The 19,270-nt window shown below is 32.5% G+C and overlaps 1 protein-coding gene and 1 long non-coding RNA gene across 3 annotated transcripts; one reads left to right on the top strand and one right to left on the bottom strand.

Annotated features, from left to right (window-relative positions):
- The first annotated feature begins 1,881 nt into the window (after window positions 1–1,881).
- Window positions 1,882–2,795, top strand: LOC142623619 (putative calcium-binding protein CML41). The gene has a single exon (XM_075797058.1). It carries the CDS (start codon window positions 1,912–1,914, stop codon window positions 2,491–2,493), a length of 582 nt encoding a protein of 193 aa, XP_075653173.1. The 5' UTR covers window positions 1,882–1,911; the 3' UTR covers window positions 2,494–2,795.
- An 8,107-nt stretch (window positions 2,796–10,902) lies between these two features.
- On the bottom strand, window positions 10,903–14,757 carry LOC142626515 (uncharacterized). 2 transcript variants are annotated; one of them, XR_012842517.1, is made up of 4 exons: window positions 14,511–14,757; window positions 14,377–14,417; window positions 14,200–14,264; window positions 10,903–11,229 (listed from the first exon to the last, which is right to left on the bottom strand). It is a non-coding gene; the product is annotated as an uncharacterized LOC142626515 (long non-coding RNA). The 2 variants fall into 2 exon arrangements; XR_012842516.1 differs by having other exon boundaries at window positions 14,377–14,757.
- Window positions 14,758–19,270: the final 4,513 nt, after the last annotated feature.

Here is a 19,270-nt window from a genome sequence, read left to right as displayed (position 1 = left end):
ATTCCTTTTCTCCCTCTAAAAGCCTACCCTCTAGTGAGGATTACAGAATTGGAGCATAAGTCATTTAGGCCCATTCTCTCAAAGTGGGCAATTTCCGTGACAGGATCTCTCCATGAGCTTACCCACATTGAGGAAGTGTTCCCTTCTTGGACTTAACTCCATAAGGCAACCAAGCGTGGCAAACTAACCATCCTTTCTTTTATTTTATTGATTAAGCATTGGTGTTATTTCCCTTTATTTACTATTACCGTCATATTTATGTTGTATTTAAATCGATGCACTGTTTCTTTCTTATTTCACTCAGTATCCCCTGTTTTCTAACTGACAGCAAACACACTTCCATTCATTGTTGTTATGTTATACTTGTTTGCCATAATTTTCTTGTAACAGTTTTATCTGCCATGGGCGAGTGACCAAAGCTCCAGCAAAAAAGGGGCTTTAGTTTGCGCACAAGCCGGTTTGAGGCGAGTTGTAATCAGGTCGGTCCTGACTCTCTGACCTAGAACCTTTGGGTCGTACCAGGATAAAAGGTAGCTCAGCCCACAGTCACAAGAAAGGCCCATCACAAACTTAACTGGTAAAGTCTCTAATGATTAAATATGAGATCTAGGGTTTAATTCTCGCCTACACTAAAAACCGATTGGTGTCATGGTCTGATGATAAAGAGCTATTATCAGAAGCGGACGCTATAGGTTAAAACTCTATAAAAAAAATTTGCTTTGTTAGGTTAGTGATTTGAATGCTCATCTTAATTATATCGATAATTTGTGTTAGGGAAATCTAATATATGAATATAGATCTATGCTTTTAGTTTTAGTTATTGGAGAGACCCAAAAATCCACTCGAAAGCAAGCTGTGGACAGTTTTATCTAATCCATTTGGTAGAGAATCTGAATAGAAGAGTTTCTCACATCACACCCGAAAGAATCGGGCCAGTGACCTGTACCTATGAAGTATGAATAAGTGTAAATAATAAACCAAGTTGCATCAGCAAAAACAAGAAAACTTGGGCGCACACACAGCACTGATGCCATTGTTTCCATTATTTAGGCACCTTCCCACCTACGCCAAAGATAAAAACACTTAAAAAAAAAAAAAAAGAAGAAAAAGATAATGGCGTGGTGTTGCAGACGCAACCGGAATACGCGTGAGCAGTACTATTTCAGCCAACATTACCAACAATATAATTAAAAACCTAAAATGCGTTGTACAAACAAACCACACTAACCTCTACTTCTATATCTGTTAGTCAAGTAGGTTTCAAAGTGAATGCTTTTCTCACAACATTTATAGTGCTAACTTCCATGCCTTTATTATTCGACAATTTGCGATTTGGGCTAATTCAGGCCATAATTATATGCGTTTGAGCAACACTCGCAGAAATACAATTCAGCAATCCAAACAAAATTTTTAGAGTTATAAACTATTTTACAAATAGATAGTAATAAGCGAAACAAATAAATTAGCAATAGGTCCAAATAAAAATTAGTAAAAATTTGATATAATAACAATTTATAAAAATATTATAAAATAATTTGGACAGTAGCATTATTCTCTTTGTTTTAAACTACAAGTTTTTTTTTTTTTTTGAGTTGGATTTTAAACTACAAGTTGGTACGTGCTTTTCACACCCTTTATAAGGAGCGTGTCATTTATGTTTGGCGCTGTACTCAATCAATTTATGGGACCCGAAGGAAATTGCCATGCACTTTCTTATAGTTTCCCACCAAATTAAAAAAGTTTACGTAAGCAGTAGTTTTCATCCTCGAAATTTCCTTGCAAGTCCCTTAGCAGCCCTTTATTCTTTTCCAATCCTTGAGATTGACAACCTTGTCTACTTCTATTTTCTCTATATAAGGCCTGTACGTGATCTCCATGTTCATGAAATAATTCATTTGCACTAAACCAATAATGGCACCAGATAGAGACCAGAAGGCCTCTAAATGGTTTGCTAACAAGAGTGTTAGGTTGAGCCTCGATTGCCGAGGAGCAAAGTCTGTCTCGACATTAGACTCTGTTAGATCTCCAAGATCTTCTATGTCGTCGCCACGTACCCCAAAGTTGACGTCAAAGGAAGAAGAACTCAAAGAAGTTTTTCGTTACTTTGATGGAGATGGGGATGGCAAAATCTCGGCTTTAGAGCTGAGGGCATACTTTGGATCGATCGGAGAGTACATATCGCATGAAGAGGCTCAAGGGGTCATTGCTGATCTCGACTCTGATGGGGACAACTTGTTGGACTTGGAAGACTTCATGAAGCTGATGAAGAGGGAAACTGGTGGTGGACAAGGTGATGAGGACCTCAAGAAAGCGTTCGAGATGTTCGAAATGGAAAAAGGGTCAGGGCGCATAACCCCAACGAGCTTGCAGAGGATGCTGCATCGACTTGGGGACCCGAAATCGTTCGACGAGTGTACGGCCATGATTCGAGTCTATGACATCGATGGCAATGGAGTGCTAGACTTTAATGAGTTTCATCAAATGATGGCATAAACGGATTAGTATAATAAAATTGTTGTTAAAAGTCTTAAAATGTCATTGTGTATATAAATCCGAGACGTGATAAACTCCTAGATTTAATGCATGATGCTCGTGATTTCTTAAAGCAAAAAACCAAAAAAAAAAAAACGCATGAGTACGTGACGAGTCCATCGTTTCTGGTTGACTTTGCTTATGCACAAGCACATGGAACCAAATTTTTAGCAGTTTATATATGGAAGCCTTGTAATAAAGTTTGAGTGGTATACTAATAATAATAAAAGCATGATTTGGCTTGGTTTGATGCTTGTTAATTATAATTTGCTTTGTTCATACGAAAGAGATTTCTTTTTCTTTTTTTTCCCAGAATAAAGGTGATATTTCACCATTGCACTTCTGATGCGAAAGTAAATCTTTGAAGAGCCCCATCAGGACATCTGTAAAACGCTTAAAGCCAAAGGCAAAGGTTGGTTGTGAAATTACGAGGAAGTAGGGGCAAAGAAACATGAATAGAAATACAGGTAAAAAGAGAAAGTTGACCAGGTCGCCTAATTTTACCTTTTATGTGAGCAATTCGAGGTGAAATCATAGACGTCCATGAGATCATCAAAATGGAAGTGCTTCTCATCGAAGGGAGAGAACAATGAATGAGTTGGGATGAAATTTTTAGTAATATTGTTTAAATGTTGTGATATTTAAATAATAAAAGTTATTATTTAAATAATATTACCAAAGAAGATCTGGTTCACCTAAATCCAAATTGATATGTTTTAAATAAATTGCAAAAGAGAAATCAGAGTACATGCTTGGATTAAGATCATCTTTCATTTCGAAGGAAATGCATAATTTGTTTTCCCCATAAGGAGTGTTAAAAGTTTTTTGAGAGCCTAACTATTTTTTTCTTATGTGTGTGGTCTCAATGTCTCGCATATTAGTTAATTGCTAGTATATAACCATGTGTATATGCATGAGCACATTTATGAATTCAAATTATACTTGGCGTAAAAGTTACAACTTACACATTTTATAAACCATAAATTTCTAAAATATGTAATAGTTTCTTATATAATGTATATATATATAATTTAATTTGATTTAGACTCTTAAGTTTTTGTCAATAATTCACTTGTCACAAAAATTTTTTAAAAAATTAGGTGGAACACGTGACGCAAAATTTAACTCCAATTTAGAATATAATTGGATTTAGACTACAATTTTTATACCCAATAATTTACTTGGTACAAAAAAAAAATTTTAAAATTAAATGGGGCATGTTGCGTAAAATTGGAAATTCATTTGAGAATCTAATTGGATTTCCTCTGAGCTCTGGCTTTAAATATATACTAGTGTATAACCCATGTATATGCATGGTACAATTAAAAAATTTACAATTACACATATATATTGATTCAAATTATACTCTCTCTCTCTCTCTCTCTCTCTCTCTCTCTCTTTTTAATTTATATACACATGAGTTTACTCTCTCTCTTTTTTTCTTTTTTTTTTATTGAGTTCTTAATGATTTATTTATATTTAACTCTTTGTTTTTTGCTCCTCATTAACTCACCTAGAACCAAAAAAAAAAAAAAAAATTAAATAAGACATGTGGCCCAAAATTAGACAACAATTGGAATCCAATTTAAAACTTAATTGGATTTTCTCTCAGTTTTGCCTATATATATATATATATATATCAGATTGGTCATTGTTTTAACCACGGTTAATATCAGATTAATCCCATGCTACTACTACTGTAAGTATTTTGATGTATATTCAATAAACACTGTTGTTTTCAATACTTTGAATTATTTTGATATACAACTGCTTGGCTGGTTCTACCGCCTTACTTTCAATTATAATTTACTTTGAATTATTCCTTATATCTGCTATCTGTTGTGCTTTCGCCTTCTGCGCTGTCGTCCTTCCCCCTTTATGGTATCAGAGCCATTCTTTCATTGGCCGATAGTGTTGTTGTGTCTTTCATATTCTGTCCGTGTCTGCCTGACCTTGTGATACTTCGTTGTTGTGTTGATCTTGCCGTCGTCGGCGCCACCGCCATTGTAAAAAGTCCCAGATCCGAACAGTAAGGCCCGTGAAGCCAGGAGAGCGTGAGGGCATGAGAGGAATAGGGTTGATGACCAGTATGTGTTACGAAATACAACGGCTGTGAGAAAAACATGATAATTGAGTGTTATAACTAAGTTAGATATTGATAGGATGTGGAGATCCGACTCCTCTGTTAGCTCTAGGACTGGTTGTCCTCCTGATATTGTGAATGAAGAAAACCTCACTGTTGGAGAGAGTGAGTACCCAAATTTTAGAAAATGTAATATTCCTAAGATTTCTACTAAATCTGTTTATGATCTTAACTGGACTGAAAAAAGTATTTTCTCTGAATATAGAGCTAGAACTGTTGAACAAACCTTTTCTATTTCTAAAACTCATGAAAAATGTTGTTTATTTTCCAAGAAAAATATTAACGAGTTTTTATCCAAGAAAAATCTTAAATATTTACACATTGGTTTAGTTCAAGTTGCTGTTAAACTTTTAACAAGAAAAGGAATTGATGCTTCTGTGCTTATGTGTTTACGTGATGCTAGATTTAAGAAATTTAATGATAGCATTCTTGGCATGATTACTGCTTCTTTGTATGATGGTCCTGTTTACTTTTATTGTTATCCTGATCTTGCTCTTGCTCTTGATGATCATAATATTATTAAAGCTTTAACTTTGAATATATTGACTTCTGGTTATGATATGGATGATGGTAGTAGACCTTTTACTCTTATTTACCGAATTTTTTATAGATTGCTTGATTCCCAGCTAACTCCTCGGTCTAGAGGATGTGATCCTGCTGGAAAAACTATGTTAATTCACTGTTCCACCCCTGATGCTAAGATCCAAATTCCTAAAATGATTCAATGGCAAGATATTACTCTTCCCAAAGAATGGACTTTGGAACAAGTAGCACCACCTGTTAAACCTGTTTTTGGTGAACTTGATCTTACTGAAATTGCACAATACACTGATGGAACTGTTAAAATATTTTTTGATGATACCAAATGTTTTCCTACTCACAAACCTTTAAGAATCAATGAAGGAAGAAAGTCCTTTGTTGGGTCTGAAAGTGTTGCTAAAAGAAATGCTGATGTTGACGAATTTTTGAAAAAGAATTTTGAACCACTTGATTTAAAGCTAAAAGGAGTTGCTAGCAACAATTCCCAGGTTAGCAATACTTATTATTCAACTAAACCTGAGTTCCTCCCAAAATATGATTAAGAAGAAGAAGAAGATGCAAAATCTAAGGCTCCTTCTGGATCTGATTTTCCACCTATTGAACCTCCTCCTCCTTTTAAACATCTGCGTGTGATAAATTTGATGGATATGGATGTTGAAACCCCTGCTTTTCAAATTGATATGGTTGCTTTAAGTAATGAATTCTTTTCTAAAGCAAACCGTGATAAAAGAAAGTATTACCAAAGTACTTTTGCTCAGTCTGAAAAGGACAGAATCAAAAGGAAATGGAGAGAAAAAATGAATTTGTTAAGGCAACATATTTTGTTTTTTGATTATCTTGAGAATTATTATGTTTCAAGAAATGAGGTTCATACCAATTACTTGAACGTAATAAAAAAATCTGCTTTTGTTAAACATGACAAAACTGTTGTTAAATCCAGTCATCCACCCCTTGAAACTGTTTAGATTACTTGCAAAAATGATAAAGAAAGCACTGAGGTGAAAGCCTCCCCTTTCAAAATTGCTGATGATAAAACTCCTGTTTTTGCTATTATTGAACAAAACAATTTTACTAATGAATCTTTGCATATTATTGGTCAACAGCTTGATCGTATTGAAGAAAAAATTGCTGAAAAACCTGCTGTTTCAAAACCTGAGAAACCTTTGATTGATTTACCCAGTCAAAGAAAAAATGTTGATTTTAAAACTTCTCAGAGTAAGACTTTTGATTTAGTTAATTCCCAAGGATCAACTGTTGAAAAGATTGAAAAAATGCTTGCTGATTTAAAGGTTAAAATCGAGCAAACTTCTACTTCTAGAAGCGCTGCTTGTGCTATTTCAAGAAATGAGAAAGAAATTGTTTCGGATGACAACACAAATTCTGACTCATTATCTTCAAAATCTTCTAAAAATGCTTTTGATGATGGCATAAGTTTACCTGAAATTAAAAGATTTGTTGGAAAACCCAATCCCACGTCTTTTACAAAAAATTGGTATTCTAAACTTACTCCTCCTGATGTACAGTTTGAAGAAAGATCTTCTCAAACTCAATTCTCTGTTTCTGCTGATAAGTTTTATGAATGGAATATTGATGGTTTGTCTGTACAAGAAATTATTAACAAAATGGCTCACATGTCTATGGTTGGTATTGCATACATAAATAACCATGACAATCTTGATCATCCTGATATTTTTGATTTGCTTGCATCTGGTTTTACTGGTTCTCTTCGAGGATGGTGGGATTCACATCTCACAGAAGAATCCAGAGAATCTATTAAACATGCTGTTAAAAGAGACACTGATGGCATGCCTATTTTTGATGAAAATATTAACCGTGGTGTTCTTGATGGTGTCAATACTTTGGTTTACACCATTCTCAAACATTTTGTTGGTACTCCATCTAATATTTCCTCTCGAATTTCTAATTATTTGAATAATTTGAGATGTCCTACTATGTCTGATTACAGATGGTACCAAGATGTATTTACTTCCAGAGTCATGCTTAGGAAAGACTCTACGAAGCCTTATTGAAAAGAGAAGTTTATTGACGGTCTGCCTCCTATTTTTGCTCATAAGGTAAAAAATGAATTAATTGGTAAAAATGATTCTATTGATTTTGATAATTTAACCTATGGTGATATTTTCAGCACTATTAAGAAAATTGGAATTAATATGTGCAATGATGAAAAATGGTTAAAACAACAGTTAAAAGATAAAAAGAAAGTCAAATATGAAATGGGTAATTTCTGTGAACAATATGGTTTACCTCCTATTGCCCCTTCCAGGCAAACAGGAAAAAGTAAACATGATAAGGTTTACAAAAGTTATTCCCATAAAAAGCATAAAAGACACAGAACCCACTTTGTTAAACCCAATGATTTTTATGCTAAAAACAAATCTGCTTTTAGAAAACATGATAAACAGAGATCAGGTAAAGGTAAGTGCTTTAACTGTGGCAAATTTGGCCATTTCAGTAATGACTGTAACTAAAAGCCTGGTAAGTTGAAAAATAAGTTGAACATGTTAAACATTAATAATAATGATCAAAATGAGTTATTTCAAATTCTTGAATCTACTGTTCAACTGATTCCTTTGAAGAGGATTTTTTCTCCTCATCTGATTCTGATTATCACTCCCGTAGTGATGTTTCTAAATCCCCTAATATTAAACTTGGCTGTAGAGATTCTTGTTGTAACATGATTAAATCTGTTAAAATGTTAACCAAAAGTAAAGAGAATGATGATCTACTATTAACAATGATAAGTAAAATTGAAGACCCTAATATACAGAAAGATTATCTTGACAAGTTTTTGAAAAACTTAACAAAAGAAGATAAGGTTAAAAGACCTGGTTCTACGATAAGTTTTGAAGAAACTCTGAAAAGATTTAATAAAAATAAATCAAAAGATGTAACTGTTAATGATCTTCAACATGAAATAAAAACTGTTAAACAAGAAATAATTCAATTAAAAAATGATGTTAAAACTATTAAACATGATAATGATCATCTTAAACAAGAATTGTTAATTCTAAAGATTAATAAAACTATGGATAAACACCAATCTGATGATGATGAGCAAAAAGACGGAGATGAATCTGATCAACAAGCTTCTCCTTTTGGTAATGTTTCTGATCGTACCTTGATTAATTTGATTGATAATCAATTGTCTCTTGTTAAACATATGCTGCCCAAATGGTACACTAAAGTCAAAATTGTTATTGCTCATGATTATGCTTTTGATGTTGTTGCTATAATTGATTCTAGTGCTGATGTTAATTGTATTCAAGAAGAATTGATTCCTTCTAAATATTTTGAAAAATCTACTGAAAGATTAGTTTCTGCTAATGGAACTAAAATGAAAATCAAGTATGAATTAAACAATGCTCATGTTTGCCATGATAATGTTTGCTTTAAGATCCCCTCTGTACTTGTTAAAAACATGACTGATAAAGTAATTCTTAGTTTGCCTTTTATTAATTCTTTGTACCCTTTTCTTACTGAAGATGATGGAATTACTACTGATATATATATATATATATATATATATACACACACACACACATAATTAACAATAGTGATGATAAATTGGTCTTACCCTAATAATCGTGGTCATCATTTCGGAATTCGTGTTTCATGTGCTCTGGATTTATGGTTTCAACACCACTTAGCCTAATAAAATTTTTTTTTTTGACCCACCAAACAATCAAATCCACTAATCAAATCCAACCAAACTATTTATCAAAAATTAAAATTAAAAACGAACCAAACATTTTCAAAGGGTAAAACCTATAAAGTTGTGTCAAACCATGGTTGAGTCGTCGTCTGGTTCGATGGAGGCCAGTGTAACAGTGGGTGTGGCCCTCATGGCAATGGTGGCAGTCAAATTTCTTTGTCTTTAGATTTGAGTTTTTTTTTTTTGTTTTTCCATAATATGTGAGACATTAAATGATTTTTCAATTTTAAAACGTTTTTAATTGGACTCTTCGGTTTCTACATGTTGTAAATACAATGAATTTTTGGATGGATATTTATAGTGTGGTCCCACATTTGACACCAAAATTTTAAAAAGCAAAAAAAAATTCAAGACATATGGCACAAAATTGGACTTCAATTGTAGAATCTAATTAGATTTTCTTTGAGTTTTGGCTATAAATATATATATATATATATATATAGAGAGAGAGAGAGAGAGAGATCGAGAGAGAGAGAGAGAGAGATTGAGAGAGAGAGAGAGAGAGAAATCCCTTAAGAATAACCCAAAAATATTAGTTAAAAATTTCGAAATCAAGCCCTCAAAGATCTTAATTATAGGCCATTGGAACTATTAGGCCAACTCCTTATAGTTTTATAAAACAAATTTTAATTTTATGAATATAAGAATGTACACATGATCATGTGTCACATTATATAGAATTTCAATTAATCAAATAAGAATTTGTGTGTGTGTTTATTTCTCACAAGTAAAAATGAGCCATTGTCTTGTATTGGTTATGAGAGTGTATTGTGTGGAACATAACTTGTCTCACATTTCCTTAAAAATTACCATGGTTGTAGGTGAACTTTGTGGTATGTTTTTGGATTAGAATGTCATTTCCTCTCCAGTGTGTGTGTGTGTTTTGTTTCTTAAAAGAAGAAAAAAGAAAAGAAAAGAATTGAGGCCAATTTTTAAAGGAAAAAAATATTGTTTTGACCCTTACATTTTAGTAGTAATCAATTTGGTATATGTTATTTAAACTTCCAATCAATTCCCACATGAACCAAATTAACTACTATCAAAATGTATAAACCAAATTAATAATAACCCTAAAATCTAAGGACCAAAATAATATTTTCATCATTTTATCGATCTTAAAGGCAAATGAAAGGAGAGAATAAATTTCATAAGATTCAAACTCATAGTAAAGTTTTGTTAATGGGTGCACCATTGTGTTCTAGCCTCTTTTTTTTTTCTTTTTTTTTAATAGAAATAATTCATCGAAGTTTTATTCAGAATCTAGTACATCAACTTACACAAAACTATCAAACTCAAGAAAAAAAAAAAAAAAAAACCTAGTTCTCTTAACTAAGAAATGTACTACAAGGGAAAGACTAACTTTAAAAAGAGTTTATAAAGAACAAAATGACTTTTACTAAATGACCCCTCAAAGTTAGTTTTAAAAATGTCTACTATTGGAGGCTTCGATTTTACCTTAATAGATTGGGGTATTACAAGAAATCTGGGTTTAGACGACGTTTGTAAAATGTCACTAAAAACCCAAAAGACGTTGCTATAGACACAAATGGTCTACATTGACGTTTTCTTTTGCGATGTTCAAAAATGTCACAATATGTGACTCTTTAGTGGCGTTCAAAAACTTTTAGTGACGTTTTCTAAACGTCGCTAAATAATATAATATTTTCATATATAATCTAGAAAAATACATATAGTGGTGTTTTTAAAACGCCGCAAATAATCACACCAATAGCGACGCCGCAAAAGCATTTTTCCTCTTGCTTTTTAGTGATGTTTTCAAAATATTAAAAATACTATATAAACTGCTTAAAATTCAACAATAACTAACATAAGCTTGTAATAGATCATATCATCAATATTCCACAATATCAAATGTCCAAACTAACACACTTACACATTAACCATAGATTCAATACATGTATCATCTTGAATTGAACAAAACACTTGTCTACCTACACACACACACACACAAAAAAAAAAACCACCTAAACTATGACAATATTAAACAAAGTACAATACTTCCAAAATAAATGTGGTTGTAACAAAACACTTGTCTACCTATATAAAAAATAAATAAATAAATAAAACCCACCCAAACTATGACAATATTATAAAAAAAAAGTACAATAGTTCCAAAATAATTGTGGTTGTTCAAAACAACTATGTACTTGCCCATGAAGTTCTTAAAACACTACATGTACCGCTATATGCTAGTTTCTTGATGAGATGAAGCCTGGGATCTATAAGGAGTTGGAGATTGATGATCTAAATCGAAACCACCCTGAATTCAAATTAAGAGTATCTAATAAGTTCATAAAGAAATCATTTCGAGTAACAAAATAATAGTTGCTATACTTAAAAAATTTAAATACCAAATACATTCTTAAAACATAAAAAATTTAATACCCGACTAGCCCCTGAAAAATGATTTTGCTGATTTTGCAATTGTTGCATCAATTAGGTCACTCGCTCCTCCAAGTTTTCATAACAATTCACCATATTAAGTCTATCAATATCCTCATTCACACAAATGGACTAAGCTTTAAAATTTTACAAGCTTAAGTAAAAACCATGGAAGTAGAATTACATATACACTAAAAAATATCCATCCAAATTTTCAAAAAATAATAAACACTTCCAATATGAATGAAAACTGTCTTATAGCACCATGCAAGCCACCTGCTTGCTCCAACTCAACAATCCACCCCAACACAATTATCATAATCACAAATATAAAATACTTACAAATATTAAGTCCAAAAATTAATCAAAAAATATAACTCAACCATATTCATCCAAATTTCCAAATTTAATAAACACTCCCAATATCAATTGCAACGACCTTATTGAAGGAAAAAATCTGGTTTTGTATCTCATACAAAACACATAGCGGAAGCAACAAACAAGGATCTATTTCATTCATGATTAATAACGTGCACTACATAAATTTCAGAATTTAAGAACTAGATAGCGTACCTTGGTGTGGAGAAATTCAAAACAAAGATTAGAAGCACTTGGGAACACTTTTAATCTTCACTCCAATTCCACTTTACGCCCAAGATGTGTGGTCTCTCAATCAGTTTTTCAAAGGGAGAATGAAAGTGTGTCTCACACTCTCTCACACACCGTTTCTTTTTCTTTTCTAATCTCTTCTCATAAAAATTCTGTATGTTTCTCCCTTTATAACTAACTGATTATCTAATTGGGCTGGCCTATTGGGCCTTTCCAATTGGGCTTTAGTGTGTGGCTTGGAGTGGGACCAAAAGGGACCAATAAGACACTAGCTCCAATGGGCCTTGGGCTTTTCTGTCAACTCTTGACAAGTCCAAAGTTACCATTAATTACATTTAATACCACTATATAAATATAATTGCACTCTAGGCCTTATTAATAAATTATATTCCAAGACTTTATTATGCATGCAACCCCTTCATTAAAATATTCGTAGTAATCCAAAGTCATGAATATAGACTGCCACTTTAAAGATTACTACATCTTAATCCTTGAGTACCCGGTTTAATCCTTTATGTTATTCGTCATATATTTATAAATCCAATTTCATAAATATATACTTTAGTAACTCCTTACTAAAGTGGTTGCGCCCAACACTCTGAATAACTAAATCCATTAAACTTATCTCAAGGGAATATTTTGTATCTCCATTAAGAGACTATGAATTCCATCTTGAGAATATATGTTCCATCAACACTAAATGCGGATGCCCAACATACTGAGGTTTTGACCGTAACTAATAGATCTCACTCCTGATATATCAAAGCAACCTACATCTCATGATCAGGTCCATTATTCTCTCAGGATTTAGAGTTGATGTAAATAGAAGTCGTGAGATTTATTATTCATTTGACAGTCGTTAGGAGAATAATAAATCTCACAGCGGTCCAATTCAATATGTCTTAACTCTTAAAATATATCAACATACCAACTAGAAGTCTCCACTTTCATGATCAAGACAAATCATCTTAGTTGATATGTCATAGTCTTCGCAGATAAAACACCCAATTTCATCACCGACTACGAACTAAACTTCTGAGTTTACAAAGAACTAGTGATTTATATCTTCTGTGACTTTTCACATAAATCACATACAATGCATCTCATGGACTATGATAATGTCTTAGTTCATTTATAGATAATCTCATATAATTAAATAATTTAATTATTAAATACATGCCAATAAATTGGGTTTTAGGGCATAAACCCCAACACTTATAACACCATGCAAGCCACCCGCTTGCTTCAACACAACAATCCACTTAATATAATTATCATAATCACAATTATAAAATGCTTACAAGTATTAAAGATTAAAAAGTAATCAACAAATATAACTCAACCATATCCATCCAAATTTCCAAATTTAATAAACACTCCCAATATCAATTGCAATGACCTTATAACACCATGCAAGCCACTTGCTTGATACATCACAAATATAGAATGCATACAAGTATTGAAATTTAAAAATTAATCAACAAATATAACTTAACCATATCCATCAAAATTTCTAAATTTAATAAACATTCCCAATATCAACTTATCTTTTAAAATAGCATACATTGATTGATCTATATGTAATAACTATTTTAGAATTCTAGTAGTAGGAGGAGTACCATACATGGATCTAAAAGGGAACCAAAAAGAAGTATATATTATTTCTAGTGTTATGTTGAAATGGCAATGGCAAATAACTAATTGTCAATGCTACTGCCAATTTAGCAGCTAGTTTAATTATAAAAAAACTCGAAGGCCCTTTTTTTCTTTTTCTTTTTTAATAATTAAAACTCCAAGTTGATTAGCTTTTCCTTATAGTGAACTATTGGGTAATATATGTTAAATAGATGTAGTTATCAATTGGTAAATTCTTCTCCCCTCTCTTTGATTAAACTATAATTAAATCAATCTTGGGTGTGAAACAATGTGAAAATTCATTGAGTCCATGTCAGAGCTTGGTTTATTTAATAACTTTTACCTTATATTATAGTGGTTTGGATAAGCATTATTATTAGCTTAGGTGTTCAAACTTTTTCAGGCTTTTAATCAGAGAACATGGACGAGAGCAAAGACAATGATAAACAAATACTTACAATAATTTAAATACTTATAATGATTCAAATACTTAAAATTAATCTCAAGCTAGCTAAACAAATACTTACAATGATTCAGCCCTTAAAATACTTACAATGATTCAAATACTTAAAATTAATCTCAAGCTAGCTAAACAAATACTTACAATGATTCAGCCCTTGATCCGCAAGTCCTTTTGCCCAAGAAGCCAAATCTGAATAAGAGTTTTCTCTATCAATTTCCAACCAAATTAGAAAAAGAGCAAAAATTAGCACAAAATTCCATGACCCATTAAAGAAAAACCAAATCAAAGTAAACCCATAAGCCAAAAACAAATACTTACGCTCTAAAGAAACTTGAACAACAAAAACTTTCCAACTAAAACTGAAAAATTGTAAAAATTAGCACAAAAGCTCCATGACCCATTAAAGAAAAACCATACAAAAGCAAACCCATAAGCCAAGAATAAAGACTTACACTCTAAAGAAACTTGAACAACAAAAAAGAGGGAAAAGAGTATGGTGGTGACAGTGGGTCTTAGTGGAGGTCGACAATGGCCGCGATGGTAGTGGGTGGAAAGGAAAAGATGTGTGGTGGTGTTGAAGTGGGTCACGAAGAAAAGACTATGAACAAAGAAAAGAAGAAGGGGACAATGAATAGTGAAGTTAAGAAAAGAAAAGAACAAAGAAGTGGGACATGGAGTGGATAAAGGAAAAGAAAGAAAAAAAAAGTGTACGAAAAAAAAAGAGGGAAAAAAGTGTGGGAACCGAAAATAATGGCGGAGGGTAGATTGAACATATAGAGTATTTGTTTTGTCAACCACATGTTGCACACGCTAGCACATTTTTTAATCAATATAGCGAGGTTTTCTACAACGTCGCTATAGAGTATTTCTAGGAAAGTAAATTTCTGGGAAAACATGAAAACATCGCTATAAGCCAAATAAATGTCGCTAAAACTACATTTTCTGCGACGTTTTAGAAAACACTGCTATTTATCTAGGCTATAGCGATATTTTCTACAAAACGTTGCTAAAGCATCACTATTTAGCTGCGCTAGCTTGAGACGTCGCAATAGACCATTTATAGCGGTGTTTTCAAAAACACCGCTAAGAAAAAGCCACCTAAACCCGGACTTCTTGTAGTTATCTTTGTTGTATTCTAATTGGATGTATATACAATTTTATATATATATATATATAATAGATTATTTTATTATTAAAATATTAACAAATTTATATTGCCTAGCAGATGCCCTCAACATCTCTTCGAAGAAATCCAAGTAGAAATTAATTAGACTTCTTCTAATTTTGTTACTAAAACGGGAGGCGCTAACCCAAAACTGCCTCTTTCCTTCGTCCAAAGGCAAAGCCATTCAAATATTCTCCACTTTTCTTTTATAAAGTCAAGACAAAAGGAAAAAAAAAATGTAATTATTATTATTATTTTTTAAAAAGATAACACAATACCCCTTACCAACTTGTAAAAAAAATAATTTTCCAACAATGCTACAAGATCGAAGGCTTTTTTTTTTCCCATTGCAATAAACCCACTTTTTGAACTTTCTTTGTAAGAGAGACTTTCAACCTTTGGTATCCATTCCTAATGATAGCTCTTTATCATTATATCAAAACACCAATCGGTTTTTAGTGTAGGCAGGAATTGAGCCTCAGATCTCTTATTTAACCATTTGAGATTTTACCAGTTGAGCTAACTGAAACCCACCACTTTTTGAACAATTAGAAATGAAAATTGAGAAAAAAAGAAAGGTTAAATAGTGTATCATTTCTTTAAAAATCATACATTATAGATTTTTTTTTGGAAATTTTCAAGTATATTAGCATACCTAATTTTCATTCTTCTGAAATCTAAATAAATTTTTTTTTTCATTTTAGCCTTAAGTAATCAAATGACATGTTTGAGCTTCTTATATTTCAATCAATCTCTTATGTTAATCTGGTAATAATGCATACTGATAATTTTATTTATAGCTTTTATTTACATGAAATATAATTATATAATTATCTAAAATTATAGAGAGATCAGGACATGAAAGAACTGTACCAAGTTTGAAAAAAAAAATTATATTTACATTATAGGCGAAAATGCATTTTTGGTCCCTATATTTTGGGTCAATTCTCATTTTGGTCCCAAAATTGATTTCGTTACTAATGTAGTCCCTAAAAAAAGAAAATCGTTTTTAAAATGGTCTCTACCGTCACCTCACTAACAGAAACCTCCTACATGGCAAATGGAGTGCCCTGATTGTTGACATGGTGCTGATGTGGTCATTAAAATATTATTAAAAATAATTATTTAACATTTTTAAATACCACATCAGCATTTTAATTAAAAAGGCATTAAAAATAAAAGGCTAGGTCAAAAAATAAATAAAAAATTGAAAATAAACATTAATCTAATTTTTTTTTACTTTTCATTTTTTTTCATAAGAACATACATCCTCAAGCCCAGAAAAGTTCAAAACCAGAAAAATTCACATCTAGGTGGACTTTGGAAGAACACACAAGTAAGAAGAGAAAACAAAATCAAAAGCACCCACATCACAATAACCAAAAACCCGAGCTCTAACATTCCAATTTTCAAATTTGTACCTCATTTTCTCAGCTACCAAACAAAAACACATAAAAAAAAAAAGTGGCATTTAAGCTATATAACCACATCAACCTCACAAAAATTTAACCTTTTCCATTACCCACATCACAAATAACCAAGAACCCAAACTCCAAATCCCCATCACCGAAAATTTTCCCCCATTTTCTCAACCACCAAACAACCTCACCAATTTTTTTTTTTTAAAAAGCTCAAATGCGAGATTCCAAAGCACGTCGAGGATCACCACGGGCTTCAAGTAGGCCCAGTCGCTATGGCGCTCCTCGAGTTGCTCTGCCGCGGTCTCCCAAACCATGATCAATAGCTCGCGCATCACGCGGTGGCTGTTAGCTTGGCGGAGGAACGGCGCAACTTGACGGAGGCTCTGGCGCTACACGAATTGGCATTGATGATTGGGTTTTCTCTAGGGTTTGTTGAGGATTTGTGGTCTGGAATTTATGGATTTTGGTTTGATGATTGGGTTTTGTTTTGTTGTTGATGTTGGATGATTTAGATATTTTGTTATTGATTTGGTTGGGCTTTGATTTACTGGTTTTGGAGATATGTTTGGGATGAAATTCTATGTATTTAGTTGAATTTGTGTTATGAGAAATGTTGGAAAAGAAAATCTTTGAGTACCATGTTCTTCGTTCTTGTGATCTGAGGCTGTGTTCTTGTAATCTAGGTTTAAGTTCTTGTTTATTTGTTTATACATGTTCTTCAACATGATTTGAATTTATGTGTTTTTATGTTTTTAATTTTGTTTTTCTATTTTTTAATTTTTCTAAAATTGATAAATTAATTTTTTAAAATAGGATGCTGATGTGGTATTTTTTTAAAATATTATTTTGATAGCCACGTCAGCATTTTTTGTGCCACCTTTGCCTCCGTCTGCCACGTAGGAGGTCTCCGTTAGTAGGTTGACGGCAGCGACCATTTCAAAAACGATTTTCTTTTTTTAGAGACTACATTAGTAACAAAATCAATTTTAGGACCAAAATGAGAATTGACCCAAAATATAGGGACTAAAAGTGCATTTTCGCCTACATTATATTTTGTTTGTCAATCAAACATTCAAACGTTTTTAAAAATAATTTCTTTACTTATATTGGTTATAACTTTTAGAATTGTTTTCTTTTTCTTTTTCTTTTTGGTTTTAGAGAAGTTTTTTTTTTCAGTTAATTTTACCCCTTTTCCCCTTAGATTAAAATCTTGGATCCGATTAAACTTATGTGCAGACCTAAAAATTACATGTGCTTAATCAAAAAATTATTGTGAGAAAATTGACTATGTAACTTTTCTTTTTTTGTTGGTCTTTGTTTAGTTTATCGTTTCATGTATTAAAAAAAGGAAAAACTTAGGTACAGTATTTAGATGTTGTTCTCTAAGTTATTCTCTTAAAATTCAGTCATGTAACTGTCTAACTAAAAATGTACTTTCATCCCATAAGAAAAAAAGTCACATAGCTGAATTTTAAGAAAGAAATCTAAAGAACAATATCTAAGGTATTATACTTGAATTTTGGTTATCTCAATCCTATGGTTTTATATGGAATCCAAAGCCGTTAAAGCCCTAACAAAATGTAAGCCCATATATAACTCCATTTCCATCAAGGGGGTTTTACAGCAATGACAATTGAGTTCCAATTTGGCTCGGCCTTTTTTTGTTAGGCCTAGAAATATTGGGTTCTGGTTGATTGCTCCCGGTTTACCCGATTAATTGACCCAAGAAAGAATGTGCCCATTATATAAGGTTCCTATGAACACTGTTTTAGGCTGCTGAGTGCTGATGGCCAAAAGGGCCTATACTTCTTTTCCCACAAGTTCTGCTTGCTGCTATTGTTTCTGTGAGGGTTTTGTTTCTTATTCCAACTTATTTTACTACGAGTACTATAAAAGTCTTGTATACGCCGGACGCATGAGACTTTGTTTCATTAACAGGCGTATGAGATACCTTGGAAATCAGATCTTGAAATATGTGAGTAGTCCATACAGATATTCTGACAACCAAGACAAATCTTAATCATGCCTTATTAGACTTGTTTCATAAAATGCTTCACATGATCCTTTTGCGCACAAGTGGAGATTTCAATAATTTGCTAGGAACATTTACAACAATAGTGAAGGTGAAGTGTTACTCGACCGTGATTTCTCTGTATAAATACTACTACATCCCACGCTTTTTGGGTGAAGGTATAGGTCTGTAAATGATTTTTTATTGTTTAAAACATTCGTGCATGTGCAAGCACATGTGATTGTCTTGGTAAGTCTCTTCGTTTGAAGTTTATGGCTGCTTGACTTTATTGTTCTTATTTACTAAACTGATCAAGAAAGGAAAAGGCACCAGTATGGACCATCAATGCTTAATATCCAATTGGAGCTCACGTGAGTTTATGTGCTCTAATGACATGAAATTTTTCCTTCTTCAATTTTTTTTGCAATAATCATAGAGAGTAATATACGGCATACAACAAGAAGCCACTTTTATTAGGCCCAAGTTAAGGAGGGCCCGTGGACGATAGTGCACTTGGGCTTATCCCACCATGGCCAGCCCATAGGTGGCCCAATGACGCCAGCCCACTCATCGTTGTCTCGGTGTCCAGGTACACCTCGGAGATTGAATGATCGG

Source organism: Castanea sativa, chromosome 2 (genome assembly GCF_040712315.1).
Source record: "Castanea sativa cultivar Marrone di Chiusa Pesio chromosome 2, ASM4071231v1".
Taxonomy (NCBI): domain Eukaryota; kingdom Viridiplantae; phylum Streptophyta; class Magnoliopsida; order Fagales; family Fagaceae; genus Castanea; species Castanea sativa.
The sequence above is the reverse complement of the archived record's forward strand: the minus strand, read 5'-3'. Positions and strand labels throughout refer to the sequence as shown.

What these genes read in the sequence shown, in the direction of transcription:
- LOC142623619 (XM_075797058.1), top strand. Translation starts at nt 1,912, where the DNA reads ATGGCACCAGATAGAGACCAGAAGGCCTCTAAATGGTTTGCTAACAAG.